Raw genomic sequence first — 15,318 nt, 5'->3', positions numbered from 1 at the left:
ATGATTTCTGTTTTACAAATGAAGAAACTGAAGTCTAAAAAAGGTTAAATAAATTTCCTAGAGTCACACTGGATTGTGACAGAGTTTAGTTATAAAACCTTATCTCGGGCTTCCCTGGTGGCGCAGTGGTTGAGAGTCCGCCTGCCGATGCAGGGGACACGGGTTTGTGCCCTGGTCTGGGAAAATCCCACATGCCGCATAGCGGCTGGGCCCATGAGCCATGGCTGCTGAGCTTGCGCATCCGGAGCCTGTGCTCCGCAACGGGAGAGGCCACAACAGTGAGAGGCCCGTGTACCGCAAAAAAAAACAAACAAAAACCCTTATCTCACATTATTAGTTCAGTGTTCTAAGTATGTGACTTCATGCACGGTTCTTATGTTCTTCTGATCCTTGCTGAAGCCTCTGTGTTTCTCTAAATGCATTTCTCCATTTGTTTGATAATGTTGCAAGTGCTCAAATTTTATGTTTGCATATATTACTGAATTCAGTGTTTGGTATCCTTTGCACATTTTTCTCAAGTGTTGATTGGTAAATCCAAATAAATTCTAGTTCTTAAAGAGAACCCAAGCTGTTAAAATGTTGTGGTTATTTTGTAGTGAGGCTCTTTACAAATTGTATTCCCAAGTAGTTATATTTCTTAGGGTGACTTTCTTACTTTTGGTATTCCCTGGGTAAATGATATTCTCATTTTAATGTTACTTACCTTTTTTAAAAAAAATAAGTACAGTTGGTACTGTACTGCTTAGTGTTTAAGAAACCTCTCTTTCATAAAGTGAATAGAGGCTAGAGATGCATTTGAGTGGTTTGATGTATATCCTCTGAGTGTTCTCACAGGAATTGAATTAACTGTGAATTCTAGGCTCTTAGACCACCTGCAACAGCGTTTGTGTTGTAGTGATATGAGTGTGTTGCTTGTAGGCTCTGCAGTGACTATAAGAATTGATTATTTAGCGCTTCCCTGGTGGCGCAGTGGTTGAGAGTCCGCCTGCCAATGCAGGGGACATGGGTTCGTGCCCCGGTCCGGGAAGATCCCACATGCCACGGAGCGCCTGGGCCCGTGAGCCATGGCCGCTGAGCCTGCGCGTCCAGAGCCTGTGCTCCACAGTGGGAGAGGCCACAACAGTGAGAGAGGCCCGCATACCGCAAAAAAAAAAAAAAAGAACTGATTATTTAATTAACAAGATGAGATGCGTGTTTCTTAAGATTAACAAGACCTCTGTACCTATCCATTAATGTTGGAAATTTTCAAATTATTGAGCTCCTGGAATCCCTGGAGGCTTCTGGGCCTCATCTTCATCTTTGACTATTTTCCATCCCTTTCTGTTATAGGGAATGTGCATTGATTCAGAATGGCTGAGATGAATTAAAAGAAGTAAAAATACTGGAAATGACCAACTGGAATGAAATTGGAGTGTGAAAATTCCAATTCACAGTTGCTATAGGGTCCATTTGGTATGTAGAACAGATGCCAAAATCCTCAATATTCTGAGAAGTCTTCTGCAAAATGTCAGAGGGATATTGAGGCCTTACACAAATGAGAAAACAGTCTATTTCATGGCTTCTAAATCACCCTTTCTTTAAGTTTTATTTATTGTTCTACCTTCTTGTCATTGCCTCTGAAGAATCACCTCTTCCCCAAGCAGACAGTGCTGGTAAAGACTGAATTCCTTAGGAAAAGTTAATGCAAATATGAAAAATTGACTTTATTAATTAATAGTAGGGCTCAAGTCACTGTAAATATGTAAGTCATTATTTCATCCTTTGTGAATATAACCTATTTATTTCCCCAAATTAGCACATTGCCTGGCACTTTATAGAGACTTAATAAATATTTATGGATTTAAAATAAGTTCCATGTATTGCCTGAATTAAGGTTTTCTTATGTGAAGAGCAAAACATTGAGGAAAATAAAATAGTGCTGTAATTGTCTGCAGTTGAATGGATTATATCCCTTCTCTTTTCTCCTTTGCAGGATATAAGCTTTTAAACTATCACTCTTTAATTAGAGAAAGAAATATGCTTCATGTTAATTTGGAGTCTGTCTGCTAAAGATTTTGCCTAGGAAAAGATTTAGCTTGGTTTATAACTTTCATAGTTTATAGTTAATATGTAGAATTGTGATTAAATAGGCATGGTCAGACGTGATGTACACATTTGGAAATACAGTGAGGGCGGACTAAAAATGAGATTGGAAATCAGCTAGCAATTTAAGTCAGATATTCTATTTAACCTTTCTCCCACTGTCTTCTTTCCTTCCTATGCCTCCTTTCCTCCTTCCTTCCTCTTTTCCCTACCCCTTCCCTTTCTCTCTCTCTATCCACTCTCATTCCTCCCTCCTTCCCTCCCTCCCTTTCTTTCTTTCTTTCTAACCTCTGTAAAATGGTGATTATAAGAAAAATCCTTTTTCTAACCGTCTGTGGGCAAAACTGGAAGGAACCCTAAACAGTTCACCAATTTTAAGCATCTGGGCACTGTACAGCAGTTCTTAGAGTCAAAAGTAAGTTCTCCAAGACTGGCAGGTAATGTTACTGGAAAGTGCTTATCAGACATCTCAAAGTAATCAGAAAAAGTTCTGTTGGAAATGCCTTTTGAAATAAATGATAGCCTTACATGAAGTGTTGCTGGGATGCTGTAAGCTCTAAAGACATTGTTTGCAACAGTGCCAAACTGGTGAGTCTGGATGGCTCCGGATAGCATTTCCAGGTGTTATGCTGAAGGTGCCTTGTTCACAGTACATAATCAGAACTAGATTTTTAAGGTTCACTCATCTTACAGGGAATGCAAAGTAACTTAGTCTTAGATGCTTCATAGATGTGTCAGCTATTTAAAGGACCAATAGTTTTAATTCAGTTGCTTTAAAAATATATTTGTTTCTGCTATCTCTGCTGTGTTCCCTCTATGTAGCTCAAGGCTCAGTAGCAGTCCAATGGCACTTTCTAATTGCCATACTCACAGGAGGAGGTGCCTGGCATGCGGTTCTCCTCTGCCCCCAAGGACTTGCCATTTACGCATCATTTGTACCTTGAACTCTTTTTTTTGCTATTGTTTTGATTCTTTTTGTTGTTGTTTTTATTCACATAGAACGACATTACCTAAATTTAGAAAGGAAGAAAGAGAATTGCTAAGAAGGGAGAGAAGTTATCAAGATGATTTGAGATTTGATACCGTAAAATTGTCAACATTTGCTTAGTTGTAGTAACAGAGTGCTGTTCTGTACTTGTTGAGAGTATGGTGCATTTCTCCTCCCTCCAAATCTTAGTGTCTAATTCACAGAAGTTATTGAGTTGTTTTTCAGCTTCTTAAAGGAGAAAATGAAAGTAAAAAAATTTAGACGTTTACTCTAAATGAATTGAATTTATACATTTGTCACTAGAAAACTACTATTTTTAGCTGAATAGTGGCTTGTAATTGTAGCTATTATAGTTTATAGTGTTTATAATTTGCTGTGGTTTAAATGTTGGTCTTAAGACTGTAATTAGTGACCCACTAGATTTTAATTGCTAGGAAATTTCAGAGAATGTGAAAAAGTTTGGGTTAAGCCTGGGAAATATCCATTCTTGCTTTCCTCAAAATTGGCATCAGTGACTATTTAATGACAGCAGAATGCTTTGAAAACATGCTCTTTAAAGTCTAGCTATAATTAAATACCATAATAACTAGTGTGTAAGTGATAGTTGCTTTTTTGTTGTAGAAACTCTGTGGTAAGTGGAAAGCTTCAGCAAAATCCTTAAGAAAAATATAGTATAAAAAAGTAACTGGTAAATAGAGGATTTCAAAAAATGGAATGTGGATGAGAAATAGAGACATATATAGATTTGACATGATTATATTTATTTAAATTCCTTATCTCCTTGGATTTGCAGATAAGGTTGTTTTCTGTGTAATTTTTAAAAAACATATCATTTGTACACTTCTACAATTTACAACTAGTCTCTCTTTTAAAAAAGTGATATGCCAAAACCCATTGTAATGTAATGTAAGCTTGCAGATTTGAGCTCTTCAATGTCAGGAAACAAACAGTGTGTGTACTAATTTCTAAATTACTAGCTGGGTTTCTAAATGTATATGTTGTTCATACAGCCAAGGCAGTCTGTACAGAGCAATCTGTATTGTTGGTGTTTCCCTGAGCGTTTGCCATTGTTTAGCACTGTTTGTCTCTGCATTTATTCAATATTACCATATGCTATAATCTCTAGACCAGATGAGAGCATCCAGCAAGCATAGACTTCCAAGCAGGAGCCAGAGTAAGCAGCGGAAAATGAAGCTGCTGTAAAATTTTGTGGACAGCCGTTGCAAAATGCTTTCTGAAAATTGTACATAGTAAATGGGAAAGTAGGTCACATCTCGTTTTTTATAAAGTCTTTTCCATATCCATACCCGTCTTTCAAAAATTTATACTTGGTAGTGGGAAGCAGCCGCATGGCACAGGGATATTGGCTCAGTGCTTTGTGACAGCCTGGAGGGGTGGGATGGGGAGGGTGGGAGGGAGGGAGACGCAACAGGGAAGACATATGGGAACATAGGTTTATGTATGACTGATTCACTTTGTTATAAAGCAGAAACTAACACACCATTGTAAAGCAATTATACCCCAATAAAGATGTTAAAAAAAAAAAAAAAAATTTATACTTGGTGATAAAAGTAGGCATTTAAAAATGGTGTGGTGTGAAAATAATTTTAAAATAACAATTTAAATAATTAAGTACTTTTGTATTTATTTCCATTTTCTGTAAATGATGGGAGTGTTTTTAAAAGCCTGTTACAACAACTAAATACACTTTTGATCATTTCTTTTCATGCAAGGAGCTATTGTATGCCTAAGAGAGACATGAGTGATACTATGGTTTTTGTTTATTCTCCTCAAACTTTATATCCAATTTTAGTCAGCAAATAAACTATTTAGTTTGTTTTTCTTTGCTGACTACCTTATTGTTGGCTCACTTTAGTAATAAACAAGAACAAGTTTAGCCAGCAATTTTTAGAGATAGAAAAGGAGTAAAGAATGGCTTCTGCAATCTTAAAAAAAAAAAAAGAGAGAGAGAGAAAACTCACTGTAGCCTCAGTAATTGAGAGAGTTAAGTTTTGTAAAATGTGCAATTGAAACATTCTATTCTGGAAGGAGGGGTGGGAGTGTGGGCTGCCTCAAATCTTAACATTGAAATTAAAGATAAAATTTAAGTTATCAAATATTTATGGTACACTTACTATGAATGAGATAAAAACCCATTTAGGGAATCTTAAAAATTTGGGACTAGATGATTGCTGTAATTGAACATTGAATATAGATCTCAGTATTCTGATATTTGAGAGTAAAAATAATCTATTTTATTATTATGGAAATTATTATTATGAAAATAGATTTTATAGTTCTTTTGATTTAATAAAAGGGAACATGCTAGTTCATGTGGAGGAAGAAGCTTTTCAGTATTCATAATTGTCTCTTAGATCTGTATTGTTTTCTCATTCCAACCACGGGGAAATGACAGAATAACACTATAGCATCTTATGTGACTTAGTTCAACTATTATCCTATACCCTGACCTAATACATCATTTGTAAATCCTTAATAATGACTATCACAATTGTAATACTACTATACTCCTGACCTTTCACAGTGTATTCATATCTTTTATCTCACTTAAGTCCTTTGATTGGTCTCTCTGTCAAAACCTTTAAAGCCGGACTTCCCTGGTGGCACAGTGGTCAAGAATCCGCCTGCCAACGCAGGGGACACGAGTTCGAGCCCTGATCCGGGAAGATCCCACATGCTGCGGAGCAACTAAGCCCATGCACCGCAACTGCTGAGCCTGTGCTCTAGAGCCCATGAGCCACAACTACTGAGCCTGCGTGCCACAACTACTTAAGCCTGTGCACTCTGGGGCCCGTGCTCTGCAGCAGAGAGAAGCCACTGCAGTGAGAAGCCCACACACTGCAACAAAGAGTAGCCCCCACTCGTCACAACTAGAGAAAGCCCGCGCACAGCCATGAAGACTCAACACAGCCAAAAATAAATAAATAAATTTATTTTTTAAAAAACCCCAAAACCTTTAAAGTGAATACATATATATGCACACATGCACACACACGCATGTATGTAATAATACAAAAATGGTGTGTATATATAATATAAAAATGCTTCCAGGTTATTTAAGATAAGTATCTTCATGATGGCAAGGAGGTAATTGATGGCTTTTATCTCCTGCTGCCTGTCAGGCTCTTTGGTAGGCATTTTATATAAATACATTATCTCATTTAATCATCACCACTGAATTATAAAATAGGTATCTATATTCCCATTTTACAGATGAGACCTCTCTAGTCACAACTAGAGAGGTGGGAAATGGACTTTTGAGAGTGGTAAAGAAGATGCTGGTTTAGATGGAGAGACAGTGATATTCTAAGACACTATTTGATTATGTGTCCACTCTCCAGAGTGGTCAGGAAAGCTAATTTCATGGAGGGGTAGGACTTGTACTGTTTACTGAGAAAGGGAACAAAACAGAAGAATGGGGTTTGTGTAAGTGCTGATGAGTTCAATTTAGATGTGTTGAGTTTAAGGAAGGGAGGATCTTATAGAAGGTGGGTACAGCCAACTGTGGTAAGATTTTGGGGGGTTTTGCCTTGAATTATGTAGATTTTTGTTAGACATTTCTTTGAACATTATTAATAACATTTAAACTTTGTGTTTGTGAAGGAATATGATGAGCTGTTAATGCCTTGAATGGTTAAATAAGTTCCGGGTTGATTGCATGATTTGTGAACATTATAGCTACCATACGCTACATAGATTAAGGATATTTTTTAAGCAAACTGGATTGTATGAAATCTCTCTTCAATTTTTCTTTATTATTTATTTATTATATAAGCAGAGCTTGTTTATTATAGAAAAATTAGAATATAAAAGTTACCATGAAGGGAAACAAACAGTAGTCCTAACCCTGGGTTGAATGTATTTTGATCTTTTTCCTATGTGTTTGTTCTTTCAGAAATATGGCTACACACACCTTTCTGCAGGAGAGCTTCTTCGTGATGAAAGGAAGAACCCAGATTCACAGTATGGTGAACTCATTGAAAAGTACATTAAAGATGGAAAGATTGTGCCAGTTGAGATAACCATCAGTTTGTTGAGGAGGGTAAGGAGTGTGAATGCCAACCAGTTAAAACCACCAAGGAACTGAGAAATGAAATCTGCCTTCCCTTTGAGTAATGAAAAAAATCAGAGTATTGAATTTCTTGATTGTGGAGGGTGGTCATGGTGTTTGAGAATGGCAGAACTGGAAATTCCACTTTCACCTGGGAAGAAATTGGACAGTAGGAAACATTCTCTACCTTGGTCTAGGATCATACAACTGAACATTCATATGTGTACACTTGACCCTTCCCAGCGTGCAGACAATCCATCCTCCTTCCATTTCTATTTCTTTTTCCTCCTTTCCCATTTCCGTTTTCTTCCAGACTTTGTCCCTCCCTCCCTCTTTCTTTCCCTCCCTCTTTCTTTCCCTCCCTCTTTCTTTCCCTCCCTCTCTCCCTCCCATGACCCTCCCATTGTTGCCATTCTCTCAGTCTTGATGTTTCCTTTTCTGGTGCATGCATCACCATCTTCAATGTGAAATGCTGAGACTAACAGCTATCAAACTAAAATAGGTCCCATCTAAAAACAGATACCTTGCATTTACATGATAACTCTCCACTATAGATTCTCAAGATTATAGTCATTAATAGATATTTTCACATACAAGAAACGTGAAGGAGAAATGGAAGAGTGGGCACAGCAAGAAATAGTTGAAGCCCAATGGAAAAGAGATACATGAGCTTCTGATTGGAACCAGAGAAACTTGAAGAGTGGCTCATTCACACACATTCTTAACTCTTGTTTCAGAGATTGGAATGCTTCCATTCAGAGTAACTAAATCCTCTCTCCTTGTTCTCTGGATTTAATGCCCTTTCTCCACTTTTATGCTTAATTGTGAAAGAATAGTCTACATTTTTTACTTTTTCATTTTCTACTCTTCAGCTCCTTGCACTAAGACTCTATTTCCATCTTCATTGAAACTATTCTTGCTGATGTTACCAGTGATCTCTGTCAAATCTAGGGGATATTTTCAGTCCTTTTTCTTGTAGCCTTTAACTTCCTGTCTTTTTGAAACTCATTCCTCCTTTGTTCTCTGTAACACCATTTCTCTTGATTCTCTTCCTCCTTCAGTGACTGCTGTTTCTTAAATCTCCTTTGATAACTCTTCTTCTGCAAGTTTCTTAAAACCATGATGCTTCTCGGGGTTTCATCCTTGGTCCTCCTCTTATTTTATACATTTCTTGCTGGATGTTGTTAGCCATGTCCAAGGTTTACACTGTGCTAATGATCCCAGAATCTATCTATAACTCTAGCACAAATCTCTTTTTCTGAACTCCAGACCTATATTTCTTTTTTCTTTTTTTGGCTGCACTCCGCCTCTTGGAGGATCTTGGTTCCCTGACCAAGGATCGAACCTGCACCACCAGCAGTGAAAGCACAGAGTCCTAACCACTGGACTGCCAGGGAATTCCCCAGACCTATATTTCTAACTAACTATTAGGCATCCATCTGAATGTCTCACAAGTATCTCAAAATCAACATGTCCGAGTCTGACTGTATCATCTAAAATGTGATCACCCTTTATTTCCTATCCTGGTTAATGGTTCTACCATCTACCGAGCTGCCCAAGCCAGAAATCTGGGAGCTATCCTATATTTTCCACCTCTTCCTCAATTTCCCAAATCCACTCAGTGAGAAGATCCTTTCAATTACCTTTCTCTTTATCCTCTTCTATTTATTGATAGTTTTTTTCTCCTCTATTAGTACTATCATCTTAGTTCAGACCCTCTTTTCGTCTTTTTTTAAAAAAATAATATTGGGAAGAATGCAGACATTATGTTGGAAGATCAATCACTGAAATATATTTTTCATTTTTTACTTATTTATATTTTGGCTGCGTTGACTCCTCGTTGCTGTGTGCGGGCTTTCTCTAGTTGTGGTGAGCAGGGGCTGCTCTTCGTTGTGGTGTGTGGGCTTCCCATTGCAAGCCCGTGCCCTTGTTGTGGAGCACGGGCTCTAGGCATGCAGGCTTCAGTAGTTGTGGCTCGCAGGCTCAGTAGTTGCAGTGCATGGGCTTAGTTGCTCCGCGGTATGTGAGATCTTCCTGGACTGGGGATCGAACCCGTGTCCCCTGCATTGGCAGGTGGATCCTTAACCACTGCACCACCAGGGAAGTCCCAAGATCCTCTTTTTTTCTTATTTGGACCATCACTAGAGCCTTATCATTAGTCTTTTGCCTTTAATCCATCTTTGTCCCCTTCTAATCCATCCTTCATGGTACAGTCAGTGATTTTTTTTTCTAAAGGTGATGGGAGCATGTTCTTCTACTACTTAAAATTTCTCAGTGATCCTGTATTGCTTGCAGAATAAAACCAAATCCTTAGTGTGGTATAACAAGTTCTTCATTAATTTTGGCCCTACCTACTTTCTAGTCATTTCTCCTTCCACTCTCTACACGCATCCTAAGGTTCACCTCTACCAGCTTATTTCAGATTCATCAAAGCTGTTATGCTTCTTCATTTCTGAGCCTTTAACATCCAGTTGACACCATCTGGAGTACCTTGATCCCTGTCTGCCTGCCATTTCATTATTCAGAATTCAGCTCCTCTGCCACCTCTTTGGTAAAGCTCTTCCTGGCAGTTTCCCAGGTAGTTTGTGCTTGCTTCTTCGTTTTATCACAGCATCCTTGCATACCTCAGTATAGAACTTAGCACGTTTACTTACACATATTTGTTACGCACTGGACCGTGAGCCCGCCAGGGGCCGTGACCTTGCTCTTCATGTTCCCTGATGGTAGGCCTTGAATGAGTGTATGTTGAGTGAGTAGAATATTGATGTACCCCTTCAGATATCTTCTACTACCATAATTGTGATAGAAATGCTATAGCAGGAGTCCAAAAGCATTCTGAAATTTTGTGGATATTGGAGAAGCTAGATGCTGGGTTAAAGCCAACCCTCAGATAAAGGAATTAGGGGTCCTGACAACCATTGTTCTTCTTGAGGAACCAGGAAAGTTTGAGCACTGAGGGAACTGGATGTCGGTTTGCTTTAGAGTAGAGGCTCCTCTGGAGTTTGTTGAAGGCATGCATCTGTGCTTACCTCATGGTGATTGATAGCGGTAAGGATTTGGAGATTCGAGATCTGCATCTCCCAGTCACATATTTCCACATTCTACCTAAATTCAGACTTTGGAAGAGGACGGTGAAATGTGCAATTCTTGCTGTCTTTCTGAATGTACTGTTTCCTTTGCTACCTGTGTTTTGGTGTGGCCAGTGGCATTTAGGTTTAAATTAGCTTCAGTTTAAAAAAAAAAAAGAGTATTGACTCCTACACTAATAATTAATGCTAGCAATCTCTTTATATATCCAAAGCTTTTTGCAGTTGGACTTGAATTATTGCAGAGAATCTGAGTACCTATAGAAGCAGCATACTTCCTACCATAGCAAAATGACCTGGGACGAGGAAAGGGAAGGCAAGATAAGGGTGTCTATTGACTGGAGCAAAGATACTGGTTAATGCTTATTTTTCTCTTTTTGCTGTTTATAACTTCGTGAAAATAATATATGCTTAACTGTAGAAAATTTTAAAACTACAGAAAAAAATTGTGTGTGTGTATAAAATGGGGGATACATAACCATAACTCTACCAGTTTGAGGCAAACATGTTATTTCCTTTAAGTCTTTTTTTTCCTATGCACCCTCCATGCTTATGATTTAAAGAATAATAATAAAACATACCCATATAGCTACCACTCTGCTTAAGAAATTGCATTAATGTAGTGTTGAACTTAAATCTTCCCTTTTTCATTAGGAAATGGATCAGACGATGGCGGCCAATGCTCAGAAGAATAAATTCTTGATTGATGGGTTTCCAAGAAATCAAGACAACCTTCAAGGTTGGAACAAGACCATGGATGGGAAGGCTGATGTATCTTTCGTTTTGTTTTTTGACTGTAACAATGAGGTAATGAAAATCTTTATCTGCCTATATGGGCTTTAAACAGCTGATGGTCAACTATTAGAGAAAAAGAAAGTGATTTGTTTCACTTATATTTACATTTTATGTTGACAGCAGTATTTTTTGAATTGGTAAGTTGGATGCACAGAACAGCACTGTCTTAAGCTATTTGGCATCAGCAATATTGTGGGCCTAAAACTTGCTTTATTTTCAAAATAACAAGAATTTGTGTTTTGCGTTAAGAATTGACTCATACCATGTTAGGTAATGAAGCTGCATTGTTACTTCTTGAGTAGGCACTATTATCAGAGAGTATCTTGCCTTAGGATGTCGTTTACTGGAAAAGAAACACACATTTCTGGGAAGTTGGGAAAACCTTCTACTTTAAAGAAACATGTATGATAGCCTGATTTGTCTTCTAAGAGTGAAATGAAAAAAAGCAGGAAAGCAGTCTTTTTCTTTCTGGTACTTCTAATAACATACCCAGACATACTTTTGAATAACTAAATGAATTTCTCGGTATCTTTTTTTTTTTTCCCGGAATCATTTAATTAAAAGGCCTGACTCTGTATGACAGCTGTAATATAAACTTTATTAAATTAATGCCAACGGCCTGAAAGAATAAGAATCAGCAGTACTGCCTTGAAGGAAGTTGACTATTCTTAGGTTGAATTGCAAATGTGCCTGTGGTGGAGAGACTTGCTGCAGCCTTTGAGTTGTTTTAAAATGTAACTCTCTTTTTCCAACCCCCAAAAATATGTTTTCACTTATTCTTCAGAGTTAATTTTAGAATGTTACCACAGCTTTATAACTAAGGAATGTTTATTCACGATTAACAAGGGATGCTTTATTCAAATGCAAATATGTTAATTCTTAAATATTTGGATATTTATGGAATTATCAAAAAGTAAGCAAAAATGGAACAAAGTTTGACGCATGTAATTCATACCTAATAAGTTAATAATAGATGGAACCATACACATAGAGATCATCTCTTTATTGCGGTTTGAAAAAAAATACACAGGAAAAACTGAGTCATGAATGAATTCTTATTATGCTCTGTACTTATTTAACCTAGTTTATATAAATTGAACCACATGTTTCAACTTTGCATGTTGATTAATGAATTAAACACATTGGGTTTAATGCAGGGTTTTGTTGGTAATCTCTTCGAACTTTCTTCTCTTTTCAGGTTTAAAAGACTGGCAAATTCATATCTTTTTAAAAATAACTTTTTATATATTTCTCTTTTTAGATCTGTATTGAACGATGTCTTGAGAGGGGAAAGAGTAGTGGTAGAAGTGATGACAACAGAGAGAGCTTGGAAAAGAGGTACTTTGCAGTTTTTACACATTGCCACCACGTCTCAGTTTGGAACTTGAGTAACAGATTAAACACGTGCCCCATTTTGGACCAGAAAAAGAAAATGTCATGCTTAAATATGTGGAATGGCTTGTCTAAAAAGCTGATAAGGGAGGGAGCCAACTGGGTTTTATTCTGTATTGTCCCCCGATCTGTCCTAAACAGGGGAGAGAAGTATGCTTAGAACTTCGCAATATTTGCTTCTGTTGCAGAATTCAAACCTATCTTCAGTCAACAAAGCCAATTATTGACTTATATGAAGAAATGGGGAAAGTCAAGAAAATAGATGCTTCTAAATCTGTTGATGAAGTGAGTATCCCTAGGCTGCCTAATAGTAAAGTAACAATGTGATTTGGGGCAGGGAGGGGAGCAATATGCAGGAGAAAAAGAAATACCATGACAGATTAGTTTGCTTTTCAAAACACTGGAGACTGAATGAAAAGCTAGGCTTTTTCTTCTTTTTTTAAATTAAAGTATGTATATTTTATCAATTTACAATATTGTGTTAGTTTCAGGTGTACTTCTTTTTGAATAGAGTCTAAAATGGGTTTTACAATTTCAGACTTGTTCTTTGTAAAAAGTGGGTGGTGTATTAATTCCAAACCTCTTTTCTCAAGCACTGGAAAATTGGCATTTTCAGAACTGTGATTTGGACCATGATCATTTTTTAAAAATCTGTAACATGAATAGCAAATCATCTAGCTGAAGAGCCCCCGGTTTCTTTCATCTCTTCCATCACAGAGCATGTAGCTCCAGAGGTACAGGGTTTCCACGACCCAATGCTTGGGTTGCCTCTTCCTTCATGAATCTTGGGTCTCTGTACTGTGGTTTGTGGACTCTCAGTGCCCAGCCGCTACTAGTGTCTCTTAAATTCACCTAATCTTTCCCTGATTCCCTGAATCATCTTCCCCTGGACCTTTTTTTATCATGTAGTCATTTTTGGTTTTTTATCCACGGTCCCTTCCTGTAGAGGTGAGGTAATACAGAAGACTTAGTGTTTTAGAATCAGAACTAGGAAGATAAGCCACTTCAGTTTACTTTTACTTTTTATAATATTGGTAGCCTATCAAGAAGTTTGTTTTGTCCTAAAAGCACTAGTAAAATTGAAGCAACACGTTCATAATTATTTACGGTATTGTACTACTGTCTAAAGTAAAATAGATGAAACTAAGAAATTATAATGTTTTTTTTTAATAATCCATTTTGAAAATTCATGTAAAATTGACTTTTAACAGGAACTTAGCCATATGGTGTTTTAACAATATTTGCCTTTTAAATTATTATTATTATCCTTTTCCTTTACAGGTTTTTGATGAAGTTGTGAAGATTTTTGACAAAGAAGGCTAACTCTAAACCTGAAAGCATCCTTGAAATCAGGCTTGAATATTGCTTTGATAGCTGCTATCACAACCCCTTTTTAAGGCAATTTTAATCTTTCATAATTACATCTCAATTAATGGCTGGAAAGTATGTAGTAAGACAAATTAAATTTTTTATCTTCATCTTTTTTTTTTTGGTCACAGGAGTAGACAGTGAATTCGAGTCTAACTTCATCTTAGCTATGGTGCTCACAAAACAAAGAAGGGTGTTAGCTAGTTCTTTGTTTTTATTCAAAAAGAATATCCCTTTTATAGTTTGTGCCTCCTGTGAGCAAAACTTTTTAGTATGTGCGTATATCCCTTAAGTAATTACAACATGTTTGGATTAGGGAGTCCCCACGTCTTCTTTCTCTTGCAGGATTTAAATTTCCAACCTGTTAAGTGAATCTATGGACCAAATTCTAAGGAACTTTTTGTGTAGTGAGTTCTTGGACAGTGTGTTTGGTAAACAAAGTCATGAAATGAATTCCTAGAAGTATTTTAGTATTTATCAAATAGCTGACCATTTCCTATAGAAAGGTAAGAAAACTTAAGCTTTGTTTTACTACAGTTTGTACAGAGTTGTTTGCAGGGCATAGTCTTTGCTTCCAGGGGTTGGGATGGGGGCACTGGGGTTTCAGAGCCTGGTGGAATTGTCAGTTTTATTCTGACATAAATCTGAGGGTAAGGGGCAAGGATCACATCTAATGACATGTGTTCCTTTTGCTCTATTATATAATGTTATTAATGATTAAACTGATCTTAACAAAATTCCTAGTAGTGGAACCTTGAAATGCATGTACTTAGTAGATTTATGGTAAAATGATTTGGTTAGTGTTTTAGTAAAACTTCAAAGCTTTTTTTGTTTTCTAGACTAAGCATAGGGTTAGTACAAAGCAGAAGAAATCTAATGGTTAAATTTCCCATTTGTATTTTATTTTCTTGAATACTTTTTTTCGTAGTTGTTTAAGAAGATTTAAAAATTGCACTTTGGTCAGAAAAATAATAAATTTATCTTACAAATGTTTGATTCCCTTCCTGGCTACTTTTATTCAGTAAATTCTTTTCTTGGCATCATGTTGAAGTATTAAAAGGTACAGAATTCTTAAAAAAGTATAGAGTCCAAAGGAATTTTCTCTTACATTCATTCTTCCTTTAAAAATCTCTGGAAATTTTTTCTCCTTACCTTTTTCTGCCATCACTAATGCAAAGTGGTATCCAAGGTTCTTAATGTGAGATTTATTAAAATTTTTCTCATTTTCAGCACTTATACTGTTTGGTATACAGGGTTAAACTGGGCAAGGAATTTTGATTTTGTATAATTACATTTTATATTTAAATCATTGGGAAGGGCTTCCCTGGTGGCGCAGTGGTTGAGAGTCCGCCTGCCGATGCAGGGGACGCGGGTTCGTGCCCCGGTCCGGGAAGATCCCACATGCCACGGAGCGGCTGGGCCCGTGAGCCGTGGCCGCTGAGCCTGCGTGTCCGGAGCCTGTGCTCAGCAAACGGGAGAGGTCACAACAGTGAGAGGCCCGCGTACCGCAAAAAAAAAAAAAAAAAAAAAAAATC

At 37.2% G+C, this 15,318-nt stretch overlaps 1 protein-coding gene across 1 annotated transcript in view; it reads left to right on the top strand.

The window, feature by feature from the left end:
- CMPK1 (cytidine/uridine monophosphate kinase 1) overlaps positions 1-14,777 on the top strand; it is a 33,588-nt gene extending 18,811 nt beyond the window's left edge. The window contains exons 2-6 of the mRNA XM_030870071.3: positions 6,987-7,133; positions 10,883-11,035; positions 12,285-12,361; positions 12,604-12,700; positions 13,697-14,777. Of these exons, the coding sequence (XP_030725931.1) occupies positions 6,987-7,133; positions 10,883-11,035; positions 12,285-12,361; positions 12,604-12,700; positions 13,697-13,738 (516 nt within the window). The 3' untranslated portion in view covers positions 13,739-14,777. The remainder of the gene's footprint in view (positions 1-6,986; positions 7,134-10,882; positions 11,036-12,284; positions 12,362-12,603; positions 12,701-13,696) is intronic.
- Positions 14,778-15,318: the final 541 nt, after the last annotated feature.

This window comes from Globicephala melas, chromosome 1 (genome assembly GCF_963455315.2).
Source record: "Globicephala melas chromosome 1, mGloMel1.2, whole genome shotgun sequence".
Lineage (NCBI taxonomy): Eukaryota > Metazoa > Chordata > Mammalia > Artiodactyla > Delphinidae > Globicephala > Globicephala melas.
Note: the sequence above shows the minus strand (reverse complement) of the source record. Positions and strands in the feature narration are given on the sequence as shown.